Genomic DNA, 24350 nt, shown 5'->3' with positions numbered 1-24350 from the left:
ACTCCTTCTCAGTACTTCTGATGACTTGACATTTCTTATGTTATTGTGTATTTGCTTTCGGCTTACTTGTCTGATTTTCTATAATTGGCTCCTTGTACTACAACAGAAAAAGAGTACAAATTTTCTAATTATTATTTTAGTTACAAAACCATAATTGAACAATCAGGTAAGTTTTCACTGTTCATGTCTTCATCCAGTGTCTACTACAGTCAATGTGAAGACATTTGCAGACCTTAACAGACAATTCTTCAAGCTCTTACTGATATTAATGAGCAGTGGCTCCAGTACTCCACCTCCACATTCAGTGGGAATGCAATTTTAATTACGGTTCTTTGCCATACCAAATAGAATTTTGGCTGTCAGTGGTTAGATGTCACTCCTCTCTGATGTGGATTTGTAATGTTTTTATTAAAGACTTGCAGACCTGATGGAAGAACATCAAGAAGAGTTAGCAACAATAGAGTCTATTGACTCAGGAGCTGTCTACACTTTAGCTTTGAAGACCCATGTTGGAATGTCTGTGCAAACATTCAGATACTTCGCTGGATGGTGTGACAAAATTCAGGCAAGTGAATATGTAAAGGGAATAATCAATGGCAGTGCTTCTCTACTTCTCTACACTTTTTTTTTTCTGACACATTCCCAAAAAGCAGTGTTAGCAAAAGTAATCAAGGAATCAAAAAATAAAGCAAAATTCAAATTTTACCTAAAATGGGTCTCCCTGGCAATACAAAAGGACAGTCTGCTTCCAGTTGGAGAATATGGATTTAAAATGTGAATCTAAATGTCTAAGAAATCAGTTGAGGTGTCACAGTGGATATGCGTGCTTAGTCAGCTCTTGATTATTCATGGATGTCGTGGTTTAACCCCAGCCAGCAACTAAACACCACGCAGCCGCTCACTCACTCCCCCCCACCCAGTGGGATGGGGGAGAAAACCAGGAAAAGAAGCAAAACCCGTGGGTTGAGATAAGAACGGTTTAATAGAACAGAAAAGAACTAATAATGATAATGATAACACTAATAAAATGACAACAGCAATAATGAAAGGATTGGAATGTACCAATGATGTGCAGTGCAATTGCTCACCACCCGCCGACCGACACCCAGCCAGTCCCCGAGCGGCGAATCCCTGCCCCCCACTTCCCCGTTCCTATACTGGATGGGACGTCACATGGTATGGAATACACCGTTGGCCAGTTTGGGTCAGGTGCCCTGGCTGTGTCCTGTGCCAACTTCTTGTGCCCCTCCAGCTTTCTCACTGGCTGGGCATGAGAAGCTGAAAAATCCTTGACATTAGTCTAAACACTACTGAGCAACAACTGAAAACATCAGTGTTATCAACATTCTTCGCTCTGAACTCAAAACATAGCACTGTACCAGCTACTAGGAAGACAGTTAACTCTATCCCAGCTGAAACCAGGACAATGGAGCAGAATGTCGTTGTGGTCGTCATGCATGTTAGTGCAGATACTTGTGTGCTATGTTACATTCTGACCAAGGCTGGTGGCATAGGTTCAATAGCATTTCCTCAAGTATCTTTAAGATCCACAATCAAGAATATCATTCAGCTTTTTTTCATCCATAGGCCCTCACTTTATGTTCTTCCATACTTTTGTGATCTATGTTTTGATTTCATCCAGCTGAAAATCAGGAGTTGACTACAGTATCCACAGTAGGAAATCATACAGTAGAAGGGTCCCTGCCCCTTTCTTTGATGCAAAAATGCTTCTGGTTTTGAAGCCTACTCTGTGACTTTCCAAAACACACTTACATGGCAAATATATTTGTAATAAAAATGATTAAACAGTACCAAGATTTGTCCCTCGTCTGTCTTTTAGGGTGCTACAATTCCAATTAACCAGGCCCGGCCAAACCGTAATCTAACATTCACCAAGAAAGAGCCAATAGGGTAAGTGTCAATTTTTTCTTCTTAGTGACAGCCTTGACATACAGAAAAGCCATTCAAAAGCTGCCATCAAAAATGTAATCTTTCCCTGTTTTTCCCTACCTGAAGTGTCTGTGCAGTAGTTATCCCCTGGAATTACCCACTGATGATGCTTGCATGGAAGAGTGCAGCATGCTTGGCTGCAGGCAACACACTCGTACTCAAGCCAGCTCAGGTAAAACCAAAAAGGAATGTACAGATGGCTCAGGTCTTCCTCTATTTGTTCAGGCAAAATAATTCAGGCAATCTAGCGGATTTCACCCATAGGTTAACCTGTCATATGTACCCATAGGTTGACCGTGTCATATGTTTTAAAGTGCATGTATAACAATACAAATTGCTGTGATGATACAAAGTACTGATTGTCTTCAGTTCTGCTCTGATGCTACTCTCATTTTCAAGAATGAATTCTTTTCCACAAGAAGCCATCACTTTTAATTTGTCAATACTGTGAGTAAGAAGATTAATATGGTATCAAAATTGAATGTAAAAGATATCATCGTGCATTTAATTAAAATAGGACACCTAATCTAAATGTTTCTACTTAGGTCACACCTCTGACTTCCTTGAAGTTTGCAGAGCTCTCAGCTAAAGCTGGATTTCCTAAGGGCGTTATAAATATTCTGCCTGGCTCAGGTAAAACTTCAGCTAATCATTTTTCTGGCAAGAGAAGGTCATGCTAAAACTGGTGAACTATCATTTTACCTTTTTGAAGACCTATTACATAAGTGCATGTATATTCATAGGTCGTAGGCTTGCATCTGTGTCATACAGCAATTTCACATGTTTCCAGAACAGAATTGGAAAAATCTATGTGTCATCTATATGTCACTCTAGCTAGCGGTAAAAGCTGTCAGCCTATACCCTTTACAAGTTCACACAAATAGCATGAACACTCTGAAGAAGAAGGTATTACAGAGAAACATGTTTCACTTGATTAATTTTTTTTCTCCTAATCTCATCATCACTTGGATGTATTTAAATGTGACTGTGAGACCTAGAGCAAGCTGATAAGATGCGTATTGGTCACTATAGGTAAGTCATGGTCCAGACCGTGTTACCTGATGTCACCATTTTCCTCTTTCCCCTAAGGAAGAAAAGTGACAAAGTAACTGTATGGGGCAGGCTCTGTTACAAATTAGGTTGTTACACTTACAGTGGAATATTAGGAAGGAAGTTCTTCAGTCCAGATAGGGGAATTTGGAGACACTAATGTGATCCAAGTTAACTAATATGATATTTTTCATAGTCATATGAATAAAGTTGAAAATGTAAATAAGTATGTGATATTGTACTTGATTGACATGTTGTTAGCTCTTTCTGTGTTACAGTCCTGCTGCTGGAGTAGTAAAAATTGCCTAGGTACTGTCTAGTTAAACTGTTTTCCTCACCCCAATAGGTGGCTTAGTGGGACAGCACCTGTCTGAACATCCAGATGTTCGCAAAGTTGGATTCACTGGTTCAACACCAACTGGTAAACAGATCATGAAGAGGTACTCTCAGCAAAACATTCGTAAATAAAGACTGCTTAATCTAGTTCTGAAGTATCTTATTAGCTATATTGTGCATGTAGCAGTAATAGAAAAGCATAACTACATATGGTTGTTTACATTTATGTAGAATTTACTAAGTCACTATTGGAAAAGAAAGATTTATACAATTTCACTAGATAAGATTGAAAGGAAATAGTGAAATAAGCTATTTAAAAGTTATTTTTATATGATTATTTATATTTTTTACAGTGCAGCCACTAATCTGAAGAAAGTTTCTCTTGAACTTGGTGGTAAATCACCACTGATCATATTCAGTGACTGTGAACTTGACAGAGCTGTAAAAATGGTAAGGTTACTTCCAAGTACAATATATTCAAAGCCTTTGTAATACATCCTCACAGTACTGCAATATACTGCCAAAAACTGCAGTAGGGAGCCCTTGCATGAAAAATCATGCAGTCTGTTAGAAAACAGACTCTTTTTCTACAGGATGTTTCTTTATGCCAGCACAATTAAACTGTTCATGCTGCACCAGAAAGGCAGAGATCAGTACTACAAGAAACATACATTAGGAAATAAAACAAAACAAAGAAATATAGCTGGAAAGTATTTTCACTACCCAAGTTAACACATTAAACTTGATTTGTCAAAATCCGATACTCAAAAAAAAAAGCCTGAAAGTGAGTTAAAATATACATTGAGCTCCTTATTGCCATATAGTTCTTCTTAATTCACCATCAATCATCATAATCCACCTTCCCAACCCGCCATAATGTGTTTAAAGTTCATAAATAAGATGTGCAAATGAGAAATTCAGTGGATTTAAGGAGCTTATTTCCTGCTCAGGTAATCTAATTCATCAAAATGACAGCAGATGCAGTTTGCTCACTAAGAGGCAAACAAAGGTCTTCCACACTGTACTTACCCGAAGTGCTAATTCTGTGAATTCTCTAAACCAGCATAAGCAGGTACTGCTACCAGGAAGAAACTATTATACACTTTCCCTGTTTTTGGAGTGTCTTCTGGCAGGATGAGAGTCTGAGTGACTGTACAGTGAAGTATATGTGGAAAATAATAAAAGCTGAAACTTAGTCAGCACACTCCTTGGCCCCACCACTGTTCTCAGCTGTAGAAGTGAGAGGGTGATGCAGAGCTTGGCCTGAGCTATACCTGGCATTGATGGCTTTAAATGATTGTGAAACAATGCTTTTTTTGCCACACACTTGACACTAGCACACGATCCCAGTCATACCTACTAATGCCAATACCCTAGGCCTTTGCAGCTGCCAGAAAACTGCATTTTAGGAATTTTATTTGTCCTGCTTTTCCTTCCCCCACCTCCCTACCGCCCGCGAAAAAACAATGGCAAGTATCAGTTCTTGGTAAACAAAAAGCCACAAACCACACAGGGTCTGAATCCACACTCGACATAGGAGGTTCTCTGCAGATTCAAGTTAAGCAATGTTCACCCAGTTACATGTGACTTTTGACTCAAGCAATATTGCTCAGTGGATTAGCACAGTTTTATATTCAGTGGTTGTGCTGCCAGCCCTCTTCTCTGTGACGCTGCAGCAGGTGTTTCTGTGGAACACTGGTGGAAATGGAAAGAGCAGTGCTAGTGGGTTCATCCTGAGCCATTTGTCTCCATGAAATTGTGTTTGCCCCTTATAAGATTAGTCTGCTTGTTGCATTGATGATGTTTCTTCACATAAAGCGTTAAGCTTTGAGGGTCACAAACACAGAATGCAACCCAAGGGAACAGAGTGAATGGGAAACTGAACAAAAGGATGCATATAAATATTAATGTTTTTTTTCCCTGATCAGGGTATGGGAGCAGTATATTTCAACAAAGGAGAAAACTGCATTGCAGCTGGCAGGCTGTTTGTGGAAGAATCAATCCATGATGAATTTGTTAGAAAAGTGGTAAGATAATCAAGGACTAAAGTTTAAACAGATACTTTACTATGGTACAAAGATCCAGTAGTTTTACAGACACTTGCATTTCTTCTTATATTCAGTTGTTTAATTTCTCGTTATTGCTTATGATAGGCAATGCAGCTTCTTGGGAACCTCTTACAGGCTTAAAAGGAAGGCACTGAAGGGAGATATTTTCATCAGTAATGCACACATAAATGACATTGAAATAGATATTGTACCTTCAGTGATATTTCATATTTGACTAGGAAAGTAAGATGAAAAAAATTTCTGAACTTAGGTCAATGTCATTGAAGGCTGCTGTGAAGTTTAAAAAAAAGGCATATTGGAAATGTAGCTAGAATAAATCAAAGGTTATTATTAAAAATCCAATAGTCACCACACTGTGCCACTGGAGAATTCATTTATTTAGCTCAAGAACAGGAAATCACTGTCATAACTCATTTACCACTGGTAAAAGCTAACATTTTACATGCCTATTTTAAAAGCTGAAGAGAATGAATACAGGAAAACAGCATCATAAACTTTCAGAAGTAACCAGAGATTATCAAACATAAGACAAAGCCTCATTTTAGAAAGGGAGGAGCATTCCACTTTCTAAGAACCCAGCCCTTTCTTTGAGCCTAACTTCATAGCACAAAACATGAAGTATCCCGAATCACGGGTCACTTTAACAACTATTTGCCACGTTATGTAACTTCATTTTCATTGGGTAACCCATAGGTAGAAGAAATAAAAAAGATGAAAATTGGTGACCCACTTGATAGATCTACAGATCATGGTCCACAAAATCACAAGGCACATTTGGAAAAGCTGCTGCAATATTGTGAAACTGGAGTAAAAGAAGGAGCCACCCTAGTGTATGGAGGAAGACAAGTACATAGACCAGGTAAAATAATGTTCAGAGGTGTTTGGAACTTTTACACTTTGAACAAAAGCCATCATGATTGTCTCTGCTGCAATATGTGAAGTAGCAATGTGGGAACAGTACCAGGTAAGCCCAAGATACCACTTGAGAACAGGGCTTTCAAGTCTCTTATTAAGAGAAGCTGTGCAACTGAATCGTAACATATAAAATTGAATCAGAATCTAGTCTGTATGGAAATCTTTTGTTCATTTATACCTGTTGCTTGTGAGGCATTGAGGCTTTTTTTGCAACACCCTTGAACTGTGAAGAGCCGTAAGTATAATTATATCCATTTAGATCACACTAACACTAAAGCTGACTGAGGAAACTACTAGCAGAGTTTGCGTAAGGTATTATTATCAAAAGCCTTTTTTGCTATACAGACAATATGTATGCTAAGTTTAGTGAGCCAGCATGAAAGTAACATTTTCTCATGGACATCTGTCCTATATCAATATTGAAGGAGAAACATTTGCATCAGAGTTTCAAAATATAATGACCGTATCCTTAAATAAAAGTGGAGATTCATAACTATACGAAATCAGTGTAACAAAACTAAATGGGAAATCTTATGGAAGGGGACGGAATTTATATAAAATCTCGGAAGTTGATTTTACCCACTCAGACTGGAATACAGTCACTCACCAAGATGTAGGTGACCAGGATCGCTTGTGTATAACACCAGGACAGTTCTTGATTGGCAACCATGAACTAGCTTTTGGACAGGTCTTTACACCTTTCAGAAACAAACAGTCATTATGAGGTGGTCCCTTGCCTCAGAATTCTCTTTACTTCAGCATCCATAAATCTTAGGCAAAGTTGCTGCCAGTTGCATGTTTTTTCATTGTTTGGAATATACAGATCTTTATTGCTACAGTCTATCTTCTTGTCGGATAACAAGAGTGGCCTCTGTGGCATGCTGTAACCTTGTCTTCCTGCTGTCAGAGTGCAGGGTCTTCCCCTGAGGAGTCACCTGGGCTGTGGCATGCACACCTTCTGGCCTGGCAGGGAACAGCCCGTGTTGTTGCTCTGATCAATACGGGCCATTATTTTAACCTTTTTCCTGCTGTTTGTCTGGTGCTTCCACACATGCATTTCCAATCATACTTCATTCATATCAATCCTGGTATTTTCTCTTTCAAGTCTCAATGTATCTATGACCTCAAAGTATGGAAGAGAGACGGCCTGGACAATACAAACCGTGAAGCATTTTCGCCATGCTCAAATGATGCTCTATCCTCTGTTTAGGTTTCTTCATGGAACCCACTGTATTCACAGATGTTGAAGACCATATGTATATTGCCCAGGAAGAGTCCTTTGGTCCTGTGATGGTGATTTCTAAATTTAAAAATGGGTATGTTCTCCTCTGGTTACCATTAGAAACTTTCTCATTTTCACCCTACGTGTAGAAATGATAGCATATGTAGTATGATTTTGTTAAATCTTGTAAGACCAGTCTGAATCCCTAGATCCTCTTCCAGCTAAATTCAGAGAAAACACCCTTATTAGCAGGGGGTATCCTGCTCCATGTCGATACAGAACTAATGCTATTAGCAGTGACAGGATAGAATGCAACCGTAAGTGCCAGTTCTTAAATAAGACTTAGTATTCAGTGAAACATTTTTACTGAAGTTGATGTGGTAATTGCAACAGCTTGATCAAATTACAAAATGTGTATTTTTTCCAGTGGAATAGCTTATTTTTCTCTGTCACAAAAGACCGCATAGCATTGTTGTGCATTGTGTAACATTGGCACATTACTGTTGCAAATGAAAATCCCTCTGTATATTTTGTAGACTGCTAGTTTTAATAGTTTTACAAGTATTTCTGTATTGCTGTAATCCCCAAGTTGTACTGTAGCTGAGCAAAGTTGGTATGCATACTGCAAGTTTTCCTTTGACATTTCTTCGTGTAGATCTTAACCACTGAAATGTAAGGTTACACGCTTTACAAGTTGGAAGCAAGGGTATGAATTTCCATAGATCTGTCAGATTGACACACAGATTAGTCCTTAGTAAGTTGTCTTTAAAAAGACTAACCAGAGAAGAGCGAGCATGGGAAAAGGTGCTTCAGTGACATTGAAGGCGGAAGGTTGCTAATACTTGTTTATTTTACCTAGCTGCAATTAGATTTCTTTCCCCTGTAGGGATGTTGACGGAGTGCTGCGACGGGCAAATACCACAGAATATGGCTTAGCTTCAGGAGTTTTCACAAAAGACATAAGCAAAGCTCTCTACATCAGTGAAAAGCTAGAAGCTGGAACAGTTTTTATTAACACATATAACAAAACTGATGTGGCAGCACCATTTGGTGGATTTAAACAGTCTGGCTTTGGGAAAGATTTAGGTAAGTCATTCTTTCCCTCCCTCATTTCTCATCTGACAGTCCAAATCCATGAAAAAACCACCTTAGCTGTGTACACTGCCTCTAGTGAAACGTGAGCTATGGATGCATTTCCTGCATCTCCTACATTCCTCCCATTACAGTAATCTAGTTCCTCTCCCATCCCTACAACAGTCCCACCTCAATACTTCCAGTTCAGCCCTTCCTGTACATTTGCTAAATAATGCTACAGCATGCAGAATATTCCTCTCCAACTCCTCTCAGAGCAGTCAAATTACAGCTTGTCCAGAGCTCCATACAGGCTACAAAGTGCTGTCAAGCAGTAAAGGTATTGGCCAAAATCTTCTTTCCTTTCCCTGAGAAAGAACACTAATTTAGGTTTCTCCTCTAAACTTGTAAGAGCATGGGAAACTTTTTTATGCCTTAAAATGTCATCAAAATTTGCCGACAGCCACAAAGAAAGATGCATTAAAAAAATCTTTTCTTTTCAAAACCAGTTTTAGAAAAAGTGAAGTCTAGTCTGTCAAAGAAACTTTAGAAGTCTGGACAGATCAAGCCTCCTGGCAAAGAAAAATGAAAGAAAAAATGTTCTCAGTGACACAACAGATTTTTGCCTTTGGAATCTCTAGCAAGTATCAGACATTTCCTGAAACCAAAATGAGTAATAGTATCAGGAAAAAAAAAAGATTACCAATTTTTACACAGCTTTTTTACCTAGAAACTTCAACATAGGCAAACCAAAGTTCATAAATTCAACTATGAGCCCCCAGTGGCCATCTAGAAACTTCTGCTGCTTCAGTCCCACCCAGGTGGTTTGTTAAATTCCAGCTCCTTTTTCTTTCCACTTGTTGGATTTGGCCTCTTCTTGTCAAACCAGTTCTGTAAATCTTTGTGGGAGGGTAAGTTAATCAGTTTCCATTGTTCCTTAAGGACTCAAATATTGGCTAAAGCATTTTAGATTTTTTTCTTAATAATATAGTTAATGTCTCTGACAACATTCTCTTTTAGCTGCCATTCTAACTGGTGAATATTGTGTTTGTACAGGTGAAGAAGCTCTTCATGAATATCTCAGAACCAAGGCTATCACTGTGGAATACTAAAGTAACAGCCTCACTTGGAAAGTAAACTTTCAGCAGAGTTTGAATCTTAATGACTCCATGAAGCACTTCATACCAGGCACAGGATATGCTGTCTGCAGTGCTACAACTGAAAAAAACCCAAAACAAAACACCCATTTCGTGGCTAAGTTTCTATAAATCAGATCCAAATTTTAGTCTCGCTGACAGATAAAAGCATTTGGAAATTAACCTGAAGTTCTTTACATTATGCAGCAGCAGTTGGTAGCACAATCTCCCCCAAAAACCAAGAATGTGGTTTGGTTTTATTTTTTTAAATACAACTGAAGAATGAGTTCTCACATGTCTACTTCTTATTTGTGTGAACATATTTACATGGCCATTATAAATCCTTAGTCATTAGGCTTCTCTAAAGTTGAACTAAAATACACTGACTATGCCATTTTTGCTATAAACCAGTTCAAGTTTTACAGTAGCAATTAAACATTCTGCTCTGGTGATTCTTCAGCAGTACAGAAAACCTTTGTGCCATAAGAAGTAAATCAATACAAGAAAGTGCACTTACTATGATCTTTGTATAGTACATACAGAGTTCGACATTGGTGTTAAACTATGCATATCAAGCTAAAGTTACTGAAAATATTTTCTATCTTTTTGTTGATATGAACGTGTGATCTGCCTGCAATTTGAATGGTGGTTACATTAACAGATTAAAATCACTTTTTGTGTCTGTGCACATGGACTGTTATCACTGTTTTATACAGAATTATTACTTTGTATTTCATAATTTTTTTAATCTACAGGAAAATCCCTTGTAAAATGACCGAGTTAAGATGTTGGCTTTCAAACTTTCTTCAGTTTGAAGAGTGTTCCATAGATTGAGAGCTCATCTAACAAACTAAGCCTACTTCAGACCACCTGCTCTTCTTAGAGTGCAGCGCCACCCAAAGCTTAATCTGATCTGTGGGCTGCCATTAAAAATAGCAGTCCCATTCTTTGATTCCCATCCTTCCCACTCCCTAGAATATTTTGTGGTTTAATCAGTTAATCCCAGTAAATCATGCCCCCTTCTATTTTTAAGAAGCTGCATTGTGAAAGAAAGACCAGAATCCTTGTTATTTCTTATCACAAATATTACAGAAACAGATATTAAAACTATAGCTTTAAGTATGGAATTCAAAATAAGTCCTGTAAATAATTGCAGGTTTCAAGTCATGACATTAATATCTGAGCAAATACAATATAGAAAATTTTACTTTAATGGTATAGAAAATATAAAGTTCCTTTAAGAAACAAACGATGACATCCAGGAGCATGGTAGATACTTCTGAAGTGCAAACCGATCTATGAAGTAAATACAACAGCCCAAATCATTGTATTTGATCAATCTGAGGTAAGTATGAATGAGACATAACTTTCACAGATTTTGGTTTCACAATTGTTTCAAGCTAACGTAAGTACAGCCCAGCTGAAAATTTACCTTTTTATTCTCCCGAAGTGACAGTTGTCACTGGAGAGGACAGAAACGTGGCGGGGAAAGTAGGAGATGAAAAGTGTAGCTTAAAGCAATTGTAACACCACAGAGGCAGAGTTGACCGTGTAAGGCCTGAGGGTATCTGCACTCCAGCCACAAACGTTCCAGACAGAAGCTAATAACCCAGCCGTAATGATACAGAGCTCAGTGCAGGCACAGAGGGTAAGTGATCCTTTGCTGAACTCCCTCTTGAGTCATGGCTGTCCTTACCCATGCTAGCTCATCTTGAAATGACCTCAGCCACTGCTTTAGTGTTCAACAGTTATTGTCATGAATGCAATGTAGACATACCTCTAATGTACCTTAAGATAATGTTTAATATTGAAGACATTGTACATAACACCTCACAGGACATGGAATATAAAAACCAAAGCTTTTTTCCCTAGTTAACTCTGTCCTGCCCTTGAAGCAAAAACTTCCAGCACACTACAAAAATCTTTCTTCAACAAAGCAACAGAACAAGAATTTTAACTTAACTAGTTCAAGTGCCCCAAATTCTAGCTGCTTTCTTAGTCTAACCTAATTTGAAGTTCATTTTCATGTTGTTTGATGAATAAAACCGTACTTAATTCTTCAGAAATCCAGCCTGCCTCAGTCATGAGTGGATCCTGAATTCTCCACCATGTAAACTATGGCATTTCATATGATCCTGAGGGATGATGCTACATTGGGAAACAAGGTAGTTTTAAGGGCCAAGTCTTCAAAGTAAGAAAACATGATTTGGGTTTTTGTTGTTTTGTTTTGTTGGGTTGTTTTAAGTAAAATAAAATGGATTTACTCATTCACTTTGCTGTCCAAAATTTCTATTTTGCCCTTTTCTCCTTTTTGTTTAGGAAACTTAATGTTGTCTATTGTCACTTCATTAGTTGTACAGTCATCTTCAGATTCTGATTCATCTTCTGAAGTTAGTATTTCTTCATCTGTGTCAGAATCACTCAGTTCAACTACAGCCACATTCTGGAAGAAAATACCTTAGTTAACACATTACACATTTCTATACCACTTCTGTCATTTGAATAAAACATAAAGCAAACACATGAAACAGCCTACTACCACAAGAAAACGGCAACCACAATTAGAAAGACTTTTGCGTTCTCCTAGGATTATGACAAATATCATGAACAGATTCCTAAATATTTAAATTGTAATTTATATTGCCCTGTAACAAACATAAGGCCATCTTTATATCATTATCAAAGAGAGAAATGAGTCGAAAGCTGAACTCAGATAGTCTAAATCAGGTACTTAAACTGACGAGCAGGAGGTATCAAACTTAATTTTCAGTAAAGAATTCAAATGAAACCATTTAGTGTATAAGTGGTCATGACACATATACAAACGTGTATATATATTTATTAATATAGTTCGTATCTTATAACCTAGTAGTGTTCATGGCACTACAACTACTGCAAAATAGCAAGTAGTTTAAACCACCAGGATATTTTTTGAAGTAAAAGTGATCATATATTTCCATATGCAGAGCCACAATTTTTAAGATTTGGTTTTCTCTCTGAAAATATCTGTCTTAAACTGATAATCCTCACCACAAAAACTTCCCATATACAGCAAAGCAAAATACAGGAATTTGAGATGCAAATAAATTTCTTCAGTGATCTGCAAATAGCATTAAGCTATTAATCACTAGGTCTCCTTGTTTGCTTATTATAAAGCCGAGACACTTGTCAGACACTGTCACATGAAAAATCTTTTAAAAATCCTGACAAGTTACCCATTCCACTTCAGCATACTGAAATAAACAATTTTCACGATCCACTTTGTTTTCTCACTATTTAGTTGGAATTCTTCAGCATATACCAGCACTGGACAACCTACTGCATGTAGGCTGGGTACAATCTACAAGAACTCTGAATCCAACCGGTGGCAAATAAATTGTTCTGACAGCTCACACCAAACCCCAGGCTGCCTTATTTCTGCCTTTTATCTTGTGGGTCTGCAGGCCAGAAGGCACTTGTCTGGGACATGCGCATATCGCACGCATCACCCTCATACTAAAATTTTCTTACATGAGCATGTGGCTGCAGCACTTCAGTTAAAAAAGAGAAAGAAAATATTGATGTGAATGTAAATAAATAGACAAATACCAGCCATAAAGGATCACAACAACACTAACAACTTTTCTAAACCCAACACCTATAGCCAGTCCTAAAAATACCTACAAAGCACAGCCGAAAGCCAGTTATTAACAATTATACTAAAGCCTTCTGTTATGCCTTACTATGCCTTACGTTATCCAGTTTCTAAACCAAATTACCCATGAGACATTTAAAATACAATTTGTGACTTACTTTTGATTCAGAGTTGCTGATTCAAAAGTATGTCTTATTCTGGCCTTAAACTACTTCATCCCCAGTCATTAAGTTCTGCAAGTATGAAAACCAAGTAGTAAATTTTAACCAAATAAGCATTTTTATTACATCTATGTTTTGAATTTGCAGATCGCGGACTAAGATGGTAAAGACTTAGCCTTATCTATCAAATTAGCTCATTCTAAGATCAGAGAATTATTTTAATCACATCTAAATTTAATTTATAAAATAAAAAATATAGAAAGCATTTACCATTTCTATAACTTTTTCTGTTGCAGTGTCTAAATTTTCAATATCAAACTGATGAGCTGGTGCTGTTACCATTTTTCTTCTCAGCTCATCATTTGCATGAGCCATCTGCGGTAAAAAGCTCTGTACTCGGTCCAAAACTGAAAAAGAAATAATTATCACATGTATATATACAAACAAATGCCCATTAGTTTATACATTTATACCTCAGAAACCTGAGCATTTAAACGGATTCCATTTCAACTGTAATTTCCAGCTGTCTACCATATTTAAGATGCTTTAATAGAAGGATTTATTACAGTATTCAATTTTCCAAGACACAAACAGCAAAAAGATATAAAATCTATTGGTCAGCATGTGGTGCAGGAAGAAATCACTTCAACAATTCCGTTTGGATTCTTAAAACAAAATGTGACTACTTTGCAGAAAACTTGCTTGTAAATTCCATGGTTTTAAATACATCTTGAGTGCCATCTTGAGAAACTTCCACATCAGTATTATCTCCAATGGAAATACAATTATGTCCTCCTTTCTTCCCTGTTACAAAGTATAGACTGAAGGTCTCAAAGAAGATGGAAAAATTAGCTGTGGCAGATGCCACAGATGCCATGCTACACTAAAGAAAGTTCAACAAAATTATCAAGAGGGGCTCTGAAATTAAGACGGTAGGAGAGAGACGGATGCTCTATTTTGAAGTGTAAAGCACTTATCCCCTACAGAAATATCCCTCTAAGCTCAGTGGGACTTCCCAACTCCAGTTTCTTCAAATAATCTCTGCTCCACACATGCAGATGAGCCAATCACTGGTTTCATTCTGCATGAGTAAGAGGTACTATTCTGAGTGAGCTCCACAGAAGTCTTAACAGGTATAATCTACCTTTGAAACAGTCATCTTTGCTGAGACTTTTATCCAAGAAAACTCAATGTAACAAGTTGGTTTTTGTATTACTTTTTAAATCTGAGCTCAATCACAAAATAAAAATATAATAATTTGACAGGAGTCCGTTTTAAATTAAATGCTTTTATACACCAAATATTTTATACTGAGACATTACTTCTGAAAAGAGATAAGAAGCCCAGATCAGCAAAAAAGCAACAACTCTATACTGGAAAAGAACAATCTGAGACTAAAGAACTGTGGTATATTTTAATGAAGAGAAAAACTCCTAAAGATACACTACTTTCAAAGAATAACAATTTTTACACTATGTCCTCTTATGCACGGAGTTACACAGAAGAGAATGTTAGCAACCTATATGTAGCTTAGTCAAAGGAAGGAGCATAGCTCGATTAAAGAAAAAAAAGTTTTCTTAATGCATTCAAATTAATTTGTTATTAATGAATGGTTATATGATCTGGCTTAATACTTTTGCCAGCACACTCATTAAAAATAAAGTTCTGAAACTGATCTACATAACTTGCATCAATTTGAAAGCAGCTGACTAAATGAAGACCAAAGGTACAACCTGGCGAATTCACTATATGCAGAAAGCAGGAGTATTTCTGCAAGGAGAACTAAGTCCCTAAAACTTACAGCGGTAACACGCCTAGCATCGCAAAATCCAGCTTTGCAGAAGCAGCACTTACACGATTAACCTGTGGGTGATGTGCAACAGCAAAGGAGGACCTAGCACCCATAAAAACAGAACGCAAGAATTTCTCCCTTTACTAATGCAAGGAAAGCACTGAAGCCAAAGTTTTGTCACAGATGTTACCTACTACTTGGCACTGTTCCAATAGTAGCGGGGGGGCTACAGGGGTGGCTTCTCTGAGAAGCTGCTAGAAGCTTCCCCTGTGTCCGACAGAGCCAATGCCAGCCAGCTCCAAGATGGACCCACCGCTGGCCAAGGCCAAGCCCATCAGCGACAGTGGTAGCGCCTCTGGAATAACAGATTTAAGAAGGGGGAAAAAGTTGCTGGAGCACAGAACCTGCAGCCAGAGAGAGAAGTGAGAACATGTGGGAGAAACAACTCTGCAGACCCCAAGGTCAGTGAAGAAGGAGGGGGAGGAGGTGCTCCAGGTGCCAGAGCAGAGATTCCCCTGCAGCCCATGGGGAAGACCATGGTGAGGCAGGCTGTGCCCCTGCAGCCCAGGGAGGTCCACGGTGGAGCAGATATCCACCTGCAGCCTGGGGAGGACACCACGCTGGAGCAGGTGGGTGCCCGAAGGAGGCTGTGACCCCATGGGAAGCCCACGCTGGAGCAGGCTCCTGGCAGGACCTGTGGCCCTGTGGAGAGAGGAGCCCACGCTGGAGCAGGTTTTCTGGCAGGACTTGTGACCCCGCGGGGGACCCACGCTGGAGCAGCGTGCTCCTGAAGGACTGCACACCATGGAAGGGACCCACGCTGCAGCAGTTCATGAAGAACTGCAGCCCGTGGGAAGGACTCATGTTGGAGAAGTTCATGGAGGACTGTCTCCCATGGGAGGGACCCTACGCTGGAGCAGGGGAAGAGTGTGAGGAGTCCTGCCTCTGAGGAGGAAGGAGCGGCAGAGACAACGTGTGATGAACTGACCCCAACCCCCATTCCCCGTCCCCCTGTGCCGCTGTGGGGGGAGGAGGTAGAGAAAATCAGGAGTAAAGTTAAGCCCAGAAAGAAGGGAGGGGTGGGGGGAAAGTGTTTTAAGAATTGGTTTTTATTTTCTCATTAGCCTACTCTGGTTTGATTGGCAATAAATTAATTTAATTTTCCCCAAGTCGAGTCTGTTTTGCCCGTGACGAATAATTGGTTGAGTGATCTCTCCCTGTCCTTATCTCAACCCACGAGCCTTTTGTTATATTTTCTCTCCCCTGTCCAGTTGAGGAGGGGGAGCGATAGAGCAGCTGCGTGGTGCTTAGTTGCTGGCTGGGGCTAAACCACAACACCTACTTACCATTACTCCTTGGCATCCTAACTGTCTGTAAAGTTGTGGCCTTCTTGCTGCTACATTTTGAACTAATCAACAAAGTTTCTTCCAGCCCTGGAAACAAAAAAGTATTTGAATGTTTACCTGTCTCAACCACAAATGTCTCATTTTAACTGTGAGGCTCTCTTCTTGCTGCTACTTTTCCACCTTTCTACCACAAGACTAAACATGAGGATTCAACTCACTCTGCCTCCAGGAATTCCACTCTGCTTTCTGGCAAATACTGTTTCTTGATGTTTGTTTGGGGTGCTTGTCTCAGTATTTCTGTATGTAGTAGGTAGCAAATGGCTAGAGCTTGCTCCCAAAAGAGGCTGTGAAAGCAGACGGATCAGCGGGTTCAACATGGAATTAGACCAGTTCAGGGCAGCAAAGTCATCATCAGGTACTAAAAGGACTGAGCAGGAATGTACCCCATCATCCCTACCCCTACAACCGCAGACACTGGCCAATTACAAGGACAGGGAGCACACAGTCCTTAAACTAACAAGTTCTCTGTAATTATCATCTGCTATTGCAGTTCCTGGAAGAAAGACTACTGGGCTATATGGACCACTGGTCTGACCCTGCAGGTCACTTCTTACAGGCTCCCACTGTTTTCAAAGTCTTTGTCAAAGATTTATTTAGTGATAGTTATCAACACACAGAGAAACTACCTGTAATACCCCCAGCAAAACATAGCGAGGTAACAGCTAGCGTGCGCTAGCAACACTGACTGAAATCCCTTCCCTCGTGCGTGTGACTGTGGTGGCGTCCAATAAAGTGATGCTCATGACCTAAAGTAACTATTTCTGCAATAGTAGCATCGTAAAATCCGAACAACGTAGGGAAAATCTGCGTTAATTAGACAAGCCAGTTCTTACGGCCGCCAACACAGCCATCGGCCCTTCACCCTTAACTGAAGTGAAGCTTTATTTCTCTTTAACATTTTTTTTCCTCACAGAAATATCGTTACGACTATGGATGCTACTTTAAGGTTTGTTTGGGGGTTCCCCCCCCCCCGCCCCGTATTTACTCGAACTATACCAGCCATGCCCGGGAAAACGGTGGCTCTTCAAACCACGCGAGATGTCATAACAAGTGGAGGACTACCAGCCAGGCGGCCTGAAAAGCCCCCGAGGCCAGAGCCCGGGGGTTCACCACAAGCCGAGCCCACCCCCCCGCTCCCCAACCTCCCGTCCCGGGGGGCGGCCGGGCTGAGCCCCGCAGCGCCGCTCCCTGCGGCCGGAGGAACCCAGCTCAGCTTGGAAAGCGGCTCCGCACCTCTCGGCCGCGGAGGCTCTCCCCCCACCCCGGGGGAACGGCTCACCTCCTCGCCGCCCCACCACCAGCAGTTCCCGAGAGGCGGCCGGGCCCGCCGCTCCGCCGTCCGCCGCCATGCGCCGGACCGAGCCGGAAGTGGGGGCGGGGCGGGAGCTCGCCGCGCGCCCCCTGGAGGGCGGGAGGAATTAGAGCCGCCCCGAGGCGGCGGCGCGGTGAGGGGCTCCCCCTGCCGGGTCACCGGCACGGGCACCTCCAAAGGCCTCTAAATCTGGGGTTAATGATGCAGGAAGGAAAACGATTCACGTTACAGAGAAAAAAAAAAATCCCTATTTTTAAATCTTTATGAAACGACTTGGTATGAAAAGTCCGTCCCGTCACTTGGAGGAGAAACGGAAGTATGAAACCGAGCTGGAAGCGAGTAACACTACTTGCACGCCTGCCAGCAGCTGCTCTTCTTTGAAAACTTTCCCATTTTCGCTGCCAGAATTTGGCAAACCCACCTAACATTAAATTGCAGACCCTGAGGGGAATTTTAATTATCGTTCGGAAAAGAAACTTGCACAGCCGTCAAGTTCAGTTGACACTGGCCAACCTGTTATTCAAGATTTGTTCTGCAGTTTCCGTCCCTATCTGTTTATCACCTAGACTTTGTGAAAACTGTAAAAAGAGAACTGAATGGTTCATAGGGGACGAGACAGGGAGTCCAAGCCAAAAATGAGAAAAAGTAGTAATCAGGTAAGTGGTGTTTATATGCCCTCATTGCAAGAAAAAACACAAGAAAAAAAAAAACCAAACAACCGAACGGATCCCGTATCTTAGACATAACAAATATCAAGGAGTAAGAAGCAAACCTGCAAGGCCTCAAGCAAGAGACTGCGCTGCTCTTTTCCTGACAGACGGGCCCAAACAAGTGTCCTCTGCCGCTTTGCCAGGCCACCTGCAGCGCCAGGTGCATTCCTCTGAATTTGCTCTCTGGTTTGCACTTTTCTACCCAACTGTGCTCCAGAATTCTGGTTTTCCAGAAAAATCCCATTGCTAGCCTTGATGACTGAAAAGTCTGGAGGACTGAGGGTTTTGCCTTGGGCCCGAAAAGTGAGTCTTTCTGAATTTGCACACAGCCCATAATAACAGTGTGTCAACCTCAAATAATGTATTTCATCCATGGGTATTACGTGATTTCAGTGGAGGGAAGGGCATAATACTGCCAAGAAACCTGTAATAGGGAGCGATGAAACAATTGCCCAAGATCACCAGGCAAGCAATTAGAAAAGCCAGAAATAGCACCCTCAGGTGCTATTTCCAAACCCCAGGTTTATAGTCTAACCCGTTGGCAACAGAGGCAGACGTGATCTTTATCTGAGTCGCAAGGTGGCCCAACTATGTACCCAACACTGCGTAACAAGTGAACACACACGAGGCATGGATATACTAGGGTAGGGGGACAACAGCATCCGTAGCCCAAATTCCCAATAAATTCAGGCTTGAGACAGCATTCACCACTGAACTAATGGCTCTGAGGTTTGGGCCGCTTCATTTGTTTAACGCAGTACCGACTCCGAGTTCAGGCCGATGCTGTATATTCCGCTATTGTAGGGCAGATTGTTTTGGCCCCAGTGCTGCAAATACATTCTCCTGTGCTTAAGTTTCTGCTTTTCCACACACACCCACAGCAGCTAGCTCCAGTTTATGGCAGACACTTGGTGACTTGCCCATGCCATCTTTTGTTCTGTCTATAGAAAGGAAGAGATGCTGTAGACTTGGCTGCTATCACCATCGATAAATCCCGCTTCTCTTGTCTTCCTCTTTCTTCCCTTCCACCTTCCACTTAAGGCATCCTCGCTACTTCGAAGTGTCGAGCAACAATCAAGGAATAATACTAGCAATGATAATAAACGCACAAATTTAGCCGGCTTGACTATTTTAGCGTATTGCTATAAAGTGTGTCTCAAACCAAGAGTTCTGAGGGTTGATTAAAAGGGCCCAGCAAGGCCTTGACTCCGATTTAGTTTAACGCAGGCAGCTGATGCCAAGGGAGTTACTCGCAGACTCACATTTAAGCACTCGGTGTTGCGTGCAGGATATACAGACCAGCTGGGCAAGAACAAGAATATTCCAACTGACCCAAATACTTAAAAAGCTGGGTTCCTGTGGCAGCTATTTTTAGCCAGGTGGCAGGAAAGAACAAAAAATGTCCTAGTAGCCGGCATTCTGGCCTCGGTGACTCCTGTGCTAGGTCGCCAAGAAAGCTTCTGCGAGTGGAAGCAAGGGCATCGCCACCGCCTGCCAGTTTTACCCAGGCTGCGGAGCCTCGGCCGGGCCCCTGCGGAGGGAGAGAGGGATGGAGGGATGGAGGGAGGGAGACGGGGGCCCGGCTTCGCCCCGCGCCGCCACCGAGCCCCTCAGGGACCCCCTCAGGGCGGGCGAGAAGGCGTCAGCGGGGAAGGGGAAGCCGGCGGGTCCCCTGGGCGCGGGCGGCGGCGGGAGCCGGCCCCGGGGGCGTCGGGCCGGGCTGTGAGGGACGGCGGCCCCGTCCCGTCCCGTTTTCTCTCCCCTCAGCGGCGCGGGGCGGCGGTTGGCGGCGGCGGCTGCCGCGCATCACGGGCCACATCATCGCGGGGGCTGCCCGCCCTCCAGCCGCTTCCGCGCCTGCTCAGTGGCGGCGGCGCTCACCTAGCTCCGGAGCTGTCACCGCCGCCGGGCTGGTCCCTCCCTCCCTCCCTCCCTCGCCGCCCGCCGCAGCGATGGAGCGGGACGGCGGGCCGCTGCCGGCATCGCCCTCGCCCAGGTGAGGGGAAGGCGCCGACCGAGGCGAGGGGTGGGCGCCAGCGATGGCGGGGGGTGGGGGGAGAGAGGGGGCCGGGGCGGGCCGGCGACCTGCCGCCCCGGGGGCGAGGGAGGCGGTGGGCGGGAAAGTTTCCTCACGCGTGGCGGAGCGGCCACAGGCGCCGCCCGGCCTGCGGGCGCTGCGATCCCCCCCCTCCGGCAGCGCTGCGCCTGCCTCACCCCCAATGCCGGGGCGGGGGGAGGTCCGCAAGGGCTGCGGGGCAACACCGGACCGGCGTGGGCGGTGTGGCTCTCCCCTTCCCGTTCCCCCTAGTCCGGGCCCTGAGGCGGCCGCCCCTCCTCGCAGCCGTCCTTTCACCCGCATCCTCCCGCCCCGCAGCCGCCCTCTCCGGCGGCGGGACTCCTCACCGGCCCGCCCGGGCGTCCTGCGGCCGGCCCAGGGGTGCTGAGAGGGCAGTAAGGCCGCCCGGTACGCTGCGCTCCTCAAATCCTCGGAGCTCTTTTCATCGGGTGCGCATAAATACGCGCTGCTGCAGGTAGCCTGGACAATGAGCCTTTTCTTTGGTTTCCCTGTGCGTGAGCAAGGTCCAACAACATTTCCAGCGGCCCTCATTCCCTGGCACTCTCTGCATCCCTGTGTGCCTGCATGTCTGCTCCCACCTTTGCACCCATAAAAATATGCCAGAATCTGCCACCGCAGATGCAGTTGCTAGACGAGCATGGAACCTGTATCCAAACAGCACACATACAGACTTCAACGATCATCCTCTCCTTTTTTTTGTTTACAAGCATTGTAATTAACATGTGATGGTACATTTTTATTCTTTCTGTACTTTTCTGCCAAAACATAGGAGCTTTTTGTGATTTGCTCTACTTTACTTTCTACTCTGTCATTAATTCTCAATTAAGCTCAAGTTCTAGCTGGGTCTCTTTCTTTAATTTCAGTGAATATTATAATTTCCTCTCCTCCCACCCCCGCCCCGCTGTCCAGGATGTGTCTTCTTCACTCACATTTGATCCTAGATTATAGACCACACTACATTAGCTGGGCTCTGATAAATGGAACATACAAGATTAAATAATAGTTTAGTCTTAGAGTCAGGAACAAAACATAAACACCTGAAAAAAGTCTGCTCAAACATCTTTTCTAGGTAGTGTCCTAGCAAGCTTTAGTAGACATCCGAAGTTATCCTCACTTTACCAGTTCAGTAATGCTGGTAAAAAGATGAGAGCAGGTGGGAAGACCTGTTTTGGCGGCATTCCCTATACACACTCCCTTAAAGAGATTGTGAAACAGGAACCATAAATACTACAGTGTGACTGGTAGACACTTCAGAAGGAAAAATAACAGTGTATCATTTTCTTTTCAAATACCTTAGGATATTATCCACAAAAAACAATGTGAAGTCTGTATCCTAGTGCCTGAGTTAATAAGAAATTCATCCCTCCTTGGTGATGACAGTAGAAACCTGTAATCAGGGTCCCAAATAGTACAGTTAGGACTCATCCTGGCAAGTACCTATTAGTTACTTCATCTAGAGGATGGCATTAGCTCTTGTATTTCAAACTTTCCCACCTGCTTTTGATGGGCTGGATGTGATTTGCCTGGTATTTTTCATGTTGGTGTTCCATTTGGGTGATTTTACAACCTGACCACATTTCACAGCCTTGCTACCTTCTTTCTGGCTCTGTTTTGGTCTCTTCTAATTGCATTGCCTTGAAAGTGTAGAGGCAAACCAAATCTTTTTCCCACAGGTGCTTTTCTTTCCTTGGGGCCAAAATCGAAAGCTGCTGTGTTCAGGAAGTGGAATGCAGCAGTCTCAAACTTGTCTGAAAACTGAGCCTGAGGCTGGCAGCTCTTTCAGTGTCTTATATTCAAGAAGGCATCTGGAGGTTCTTTAATCTGTTTTTTCCTCCTCGTTATTTTTGCTTTTGTTTCTTTTGCTATTGATTTAACCTACAACTGCCATACAATAAACACCATGTTAACCAGTTTACTGCATAATATTTAAGAAATGGTATGTAATGCCCATATATCTGCCTTGCATGCAACATTTGTTAATTTTCAGCATGTTTTCCAGTTTTTAGTACTCAGCATTAAGTATCTGGTATAAATAATCTTAGCCCAGGATACCACCTTGGGTTCCAGATTCTACAAAACGGTTAATGATAATACAGTCTGTTTGTTTACTCTCTATAATGCTGAGATGATATGATGTAGCCTTCACTTTCTACTGCTATGTCCACTACAGCAATGTAAGTGATTAGCCACAGCTGTGATAAGGATGTCGGTGTGATACTGGGAACTTGTATGTATACAGGACTCAATAGTGGAGGAGGCCGTGCAGATTCCTGTATCACCTGTGTAAATCTTATTCTGAACTTAAAGACGACCCCCAAACCCTCAAATTTCAAACTTTGCAGAATCTCAGAATTGTTGAGGTTGGAAGGGATCTCAGGAAATTTTCTATTCAGCCACCTCTGCTCAGTCTAGGGTCAAGTAGAGCAGGTTGCTTAGGGCCATGTTCGGTTGGGTTTCAGATATTGCCAAGGATGGTGCCTCCATAACCTGTTTGGACCAGTGTTCAACCACCCTCATGGTAAAAAAAAAAGCTTTCTTTTCTGTTTAAATGGAATTTCCTGTGTTTCAATTTGTGCCCCCTACCTCTCATCCTTTCATTGAAAAGATTCTGGCTTCATCTTTGAAGACAGAAAAAGAGTCTTTGAAGCCAGAAAAGAATCCAACTTCATCTTTGCTTATTATGGCAAAATATTAAAGCTCAGTATTTCATTGATGTTTCATATTACTTTCCTGACTCCCTTTCCAAGTCTTATTCTTGTATTGAGAGGTGTTTTTCAGACAGGCATGTTTAAGCTATTGTATTTTATTGTGGACTACCTAGAAATGCAACGTAGAGATTATTATTGCTTTAAAAGATTACCTGTAAAAAAAATGTTTGCAGCTTTTAGGAAAAATTGGGTTTGACTGTGGTGTGATTAGCTTTGGATCGTGTGAAAGCCCTCAGTATTATTTAGATAGGTGTTGTCTTTTGGTTTTGTTAGCCACACTCTGAAAGAAATCAGAAAATTAGTTTTCCTAGACCTGGACTTTGACAAATATTTGTTTTAGCCTGTCATAATGTTGACTCTACAAAAGTTTCATACTTGATGATTCACCAATCTTCCCCCTTCCCCTTTTTTGAAGGCTCTTAAAAAAGCATGGTGATCTAATTGCTAATTGTTTTCATGCCTTAAATAAATTATCAGCAGTCTAATCACTATATGATCAAATCTAGCTGTAGAATCTCGTCCCTTAATCCTGCTAGTTCTAGATGTTCTTTAAACCCTGGGAAAGTATAGAAGCATCTCTTTCCCATGCTCTTGAGAACTGAATCATGGGTGTGTCTGAAGCAATGTTGGCAATTTGTTTGGGTACTAATGAAGAGCGTTCTTGGTGCCTCTTCCTGAACAGTTACATTTTCTTTGCCATCTTCATCTTTCTCAGATGAATCAAGACCAATCAAGCCAATCAAAGGTGAAGGATGGAAAAATGTGATAATGATCAGGTGTTCAGTTTCATAGCTGAAGTAT

At 42.0% G+C, this 24350-nt stretch overlaps 3 protein-coding genes across 4 annotated transcripts in view; 2 read left to right on the top strand and 1 right to left on the bottom strand.

The window, feature by feature from the left end:
• ALDH1L2 (aldehyde dehydrogenase 1 family member L2) overlaps positions 1 to 10437 on the top strand; it is a 38762-nt gene extending 28325 nt beyond the window's left edge. For both annotated transcript variants that reach the window (XM_052789889.1, XM_052789890.1), the window contains exons 13-23: positions 415 to 565; positions 1841 to 1911; positions 2017 to 2122; positions 2496 to 2583; positions 3347 to 3440; positions 3690 to 3786; positions 5265 to 5363; positions 6099 to 6264; positions 7531 to 7636; positions 8429 to 8628; positions 9670 to 10437. In XM_052789889.1, the coding sequence (XP_052645849.1) occupies positions 415 to 565; positions 1841 to 1911; positions 2017 to 2122; positions 2496 to 2583; positions 3347 to 3440; positions 3690 to 3786; positions 5265 to 5363; positions 6099 to 6264; positions 7531 to 7636; positions 8429 to 8628; positions 9670 to 9725 (1234 nt within the window). In that variant the 3' untranslated portion in view covers positions 9726 to 10437. The remainder of the gene's footprint in view (positions 1 to 414; positions 566 to 1840; positions 1912 to 2016; positions 2123 to 2495; positions 2584 to 3346; positions 3441 to 3689; positions 3787 to 5264; positions 5364 to 6098; positions 6265 to 7530; positions 7637 to 8428; positions 8629 to 9669) is intronic.
• A 1097-nt stretch (positions 10438 to 11534) lies between these two features.
• On the bottom strand, positions 11535 to 18115 carry NOPCHAP1 (NOP protein chaperone 1). Its single transcript, XM_052789892.1, has 4 exons — positions 18022 to 18115; positions 16683 to 16769; positions 13815 to 13951; positions 11535 to 12192 (listed from the first exon to the last, which is right to left on the bottom strand). The coding sequence occupies exons 1-4, from the start codon at positions 18089 to 18091 to the stop codon at positions 12010 to 12012; spliced, it is 477 nt and encodes a 158-aa protein (XP_052645852.1). The 5' UTR covers positions 18092 to 18115; the 3' UTR covers positions 11535 to 12009.
• Positions 18116 to 20633: 2518 nt separating this feature from the next.
• The window catches only part of SLC41A2 (solute carrier family 41 member 2), a 56866-nt gene continuing 53149 nt past the window's right edge, over positions 20634 to 24350 (top strand). The window contains exon 1 of the mRNA XM_052790569.1: positions 20634 to 20760. The gene's annotated coding sequence lies outside the window, so the exon portion shown is untranslated. The remainder of the gene's footprint in view (positions 20761 to 24350) is intronic.

The sequence above is a fragment of the Harpia harpyja genome, chromosome 6 (assembly GCF_026419915.1).
Source record: "Harpia harpyja isolate bHarHar1 chromosome 6, bHarHar1 primary haplotype, whole genome shotgun sequence".
Lineage (NCBI taxonomy): Eukaryota > Metazoa > Chordata > Aves > Accipitriformes > Accipitridae > Harpia > Harpia harpyja.
The sequence above is the reverse complement of the archived record's forward strand: the minus strand, read 5'-3'. Positions and strand labels throughout refer to the sequence as shown.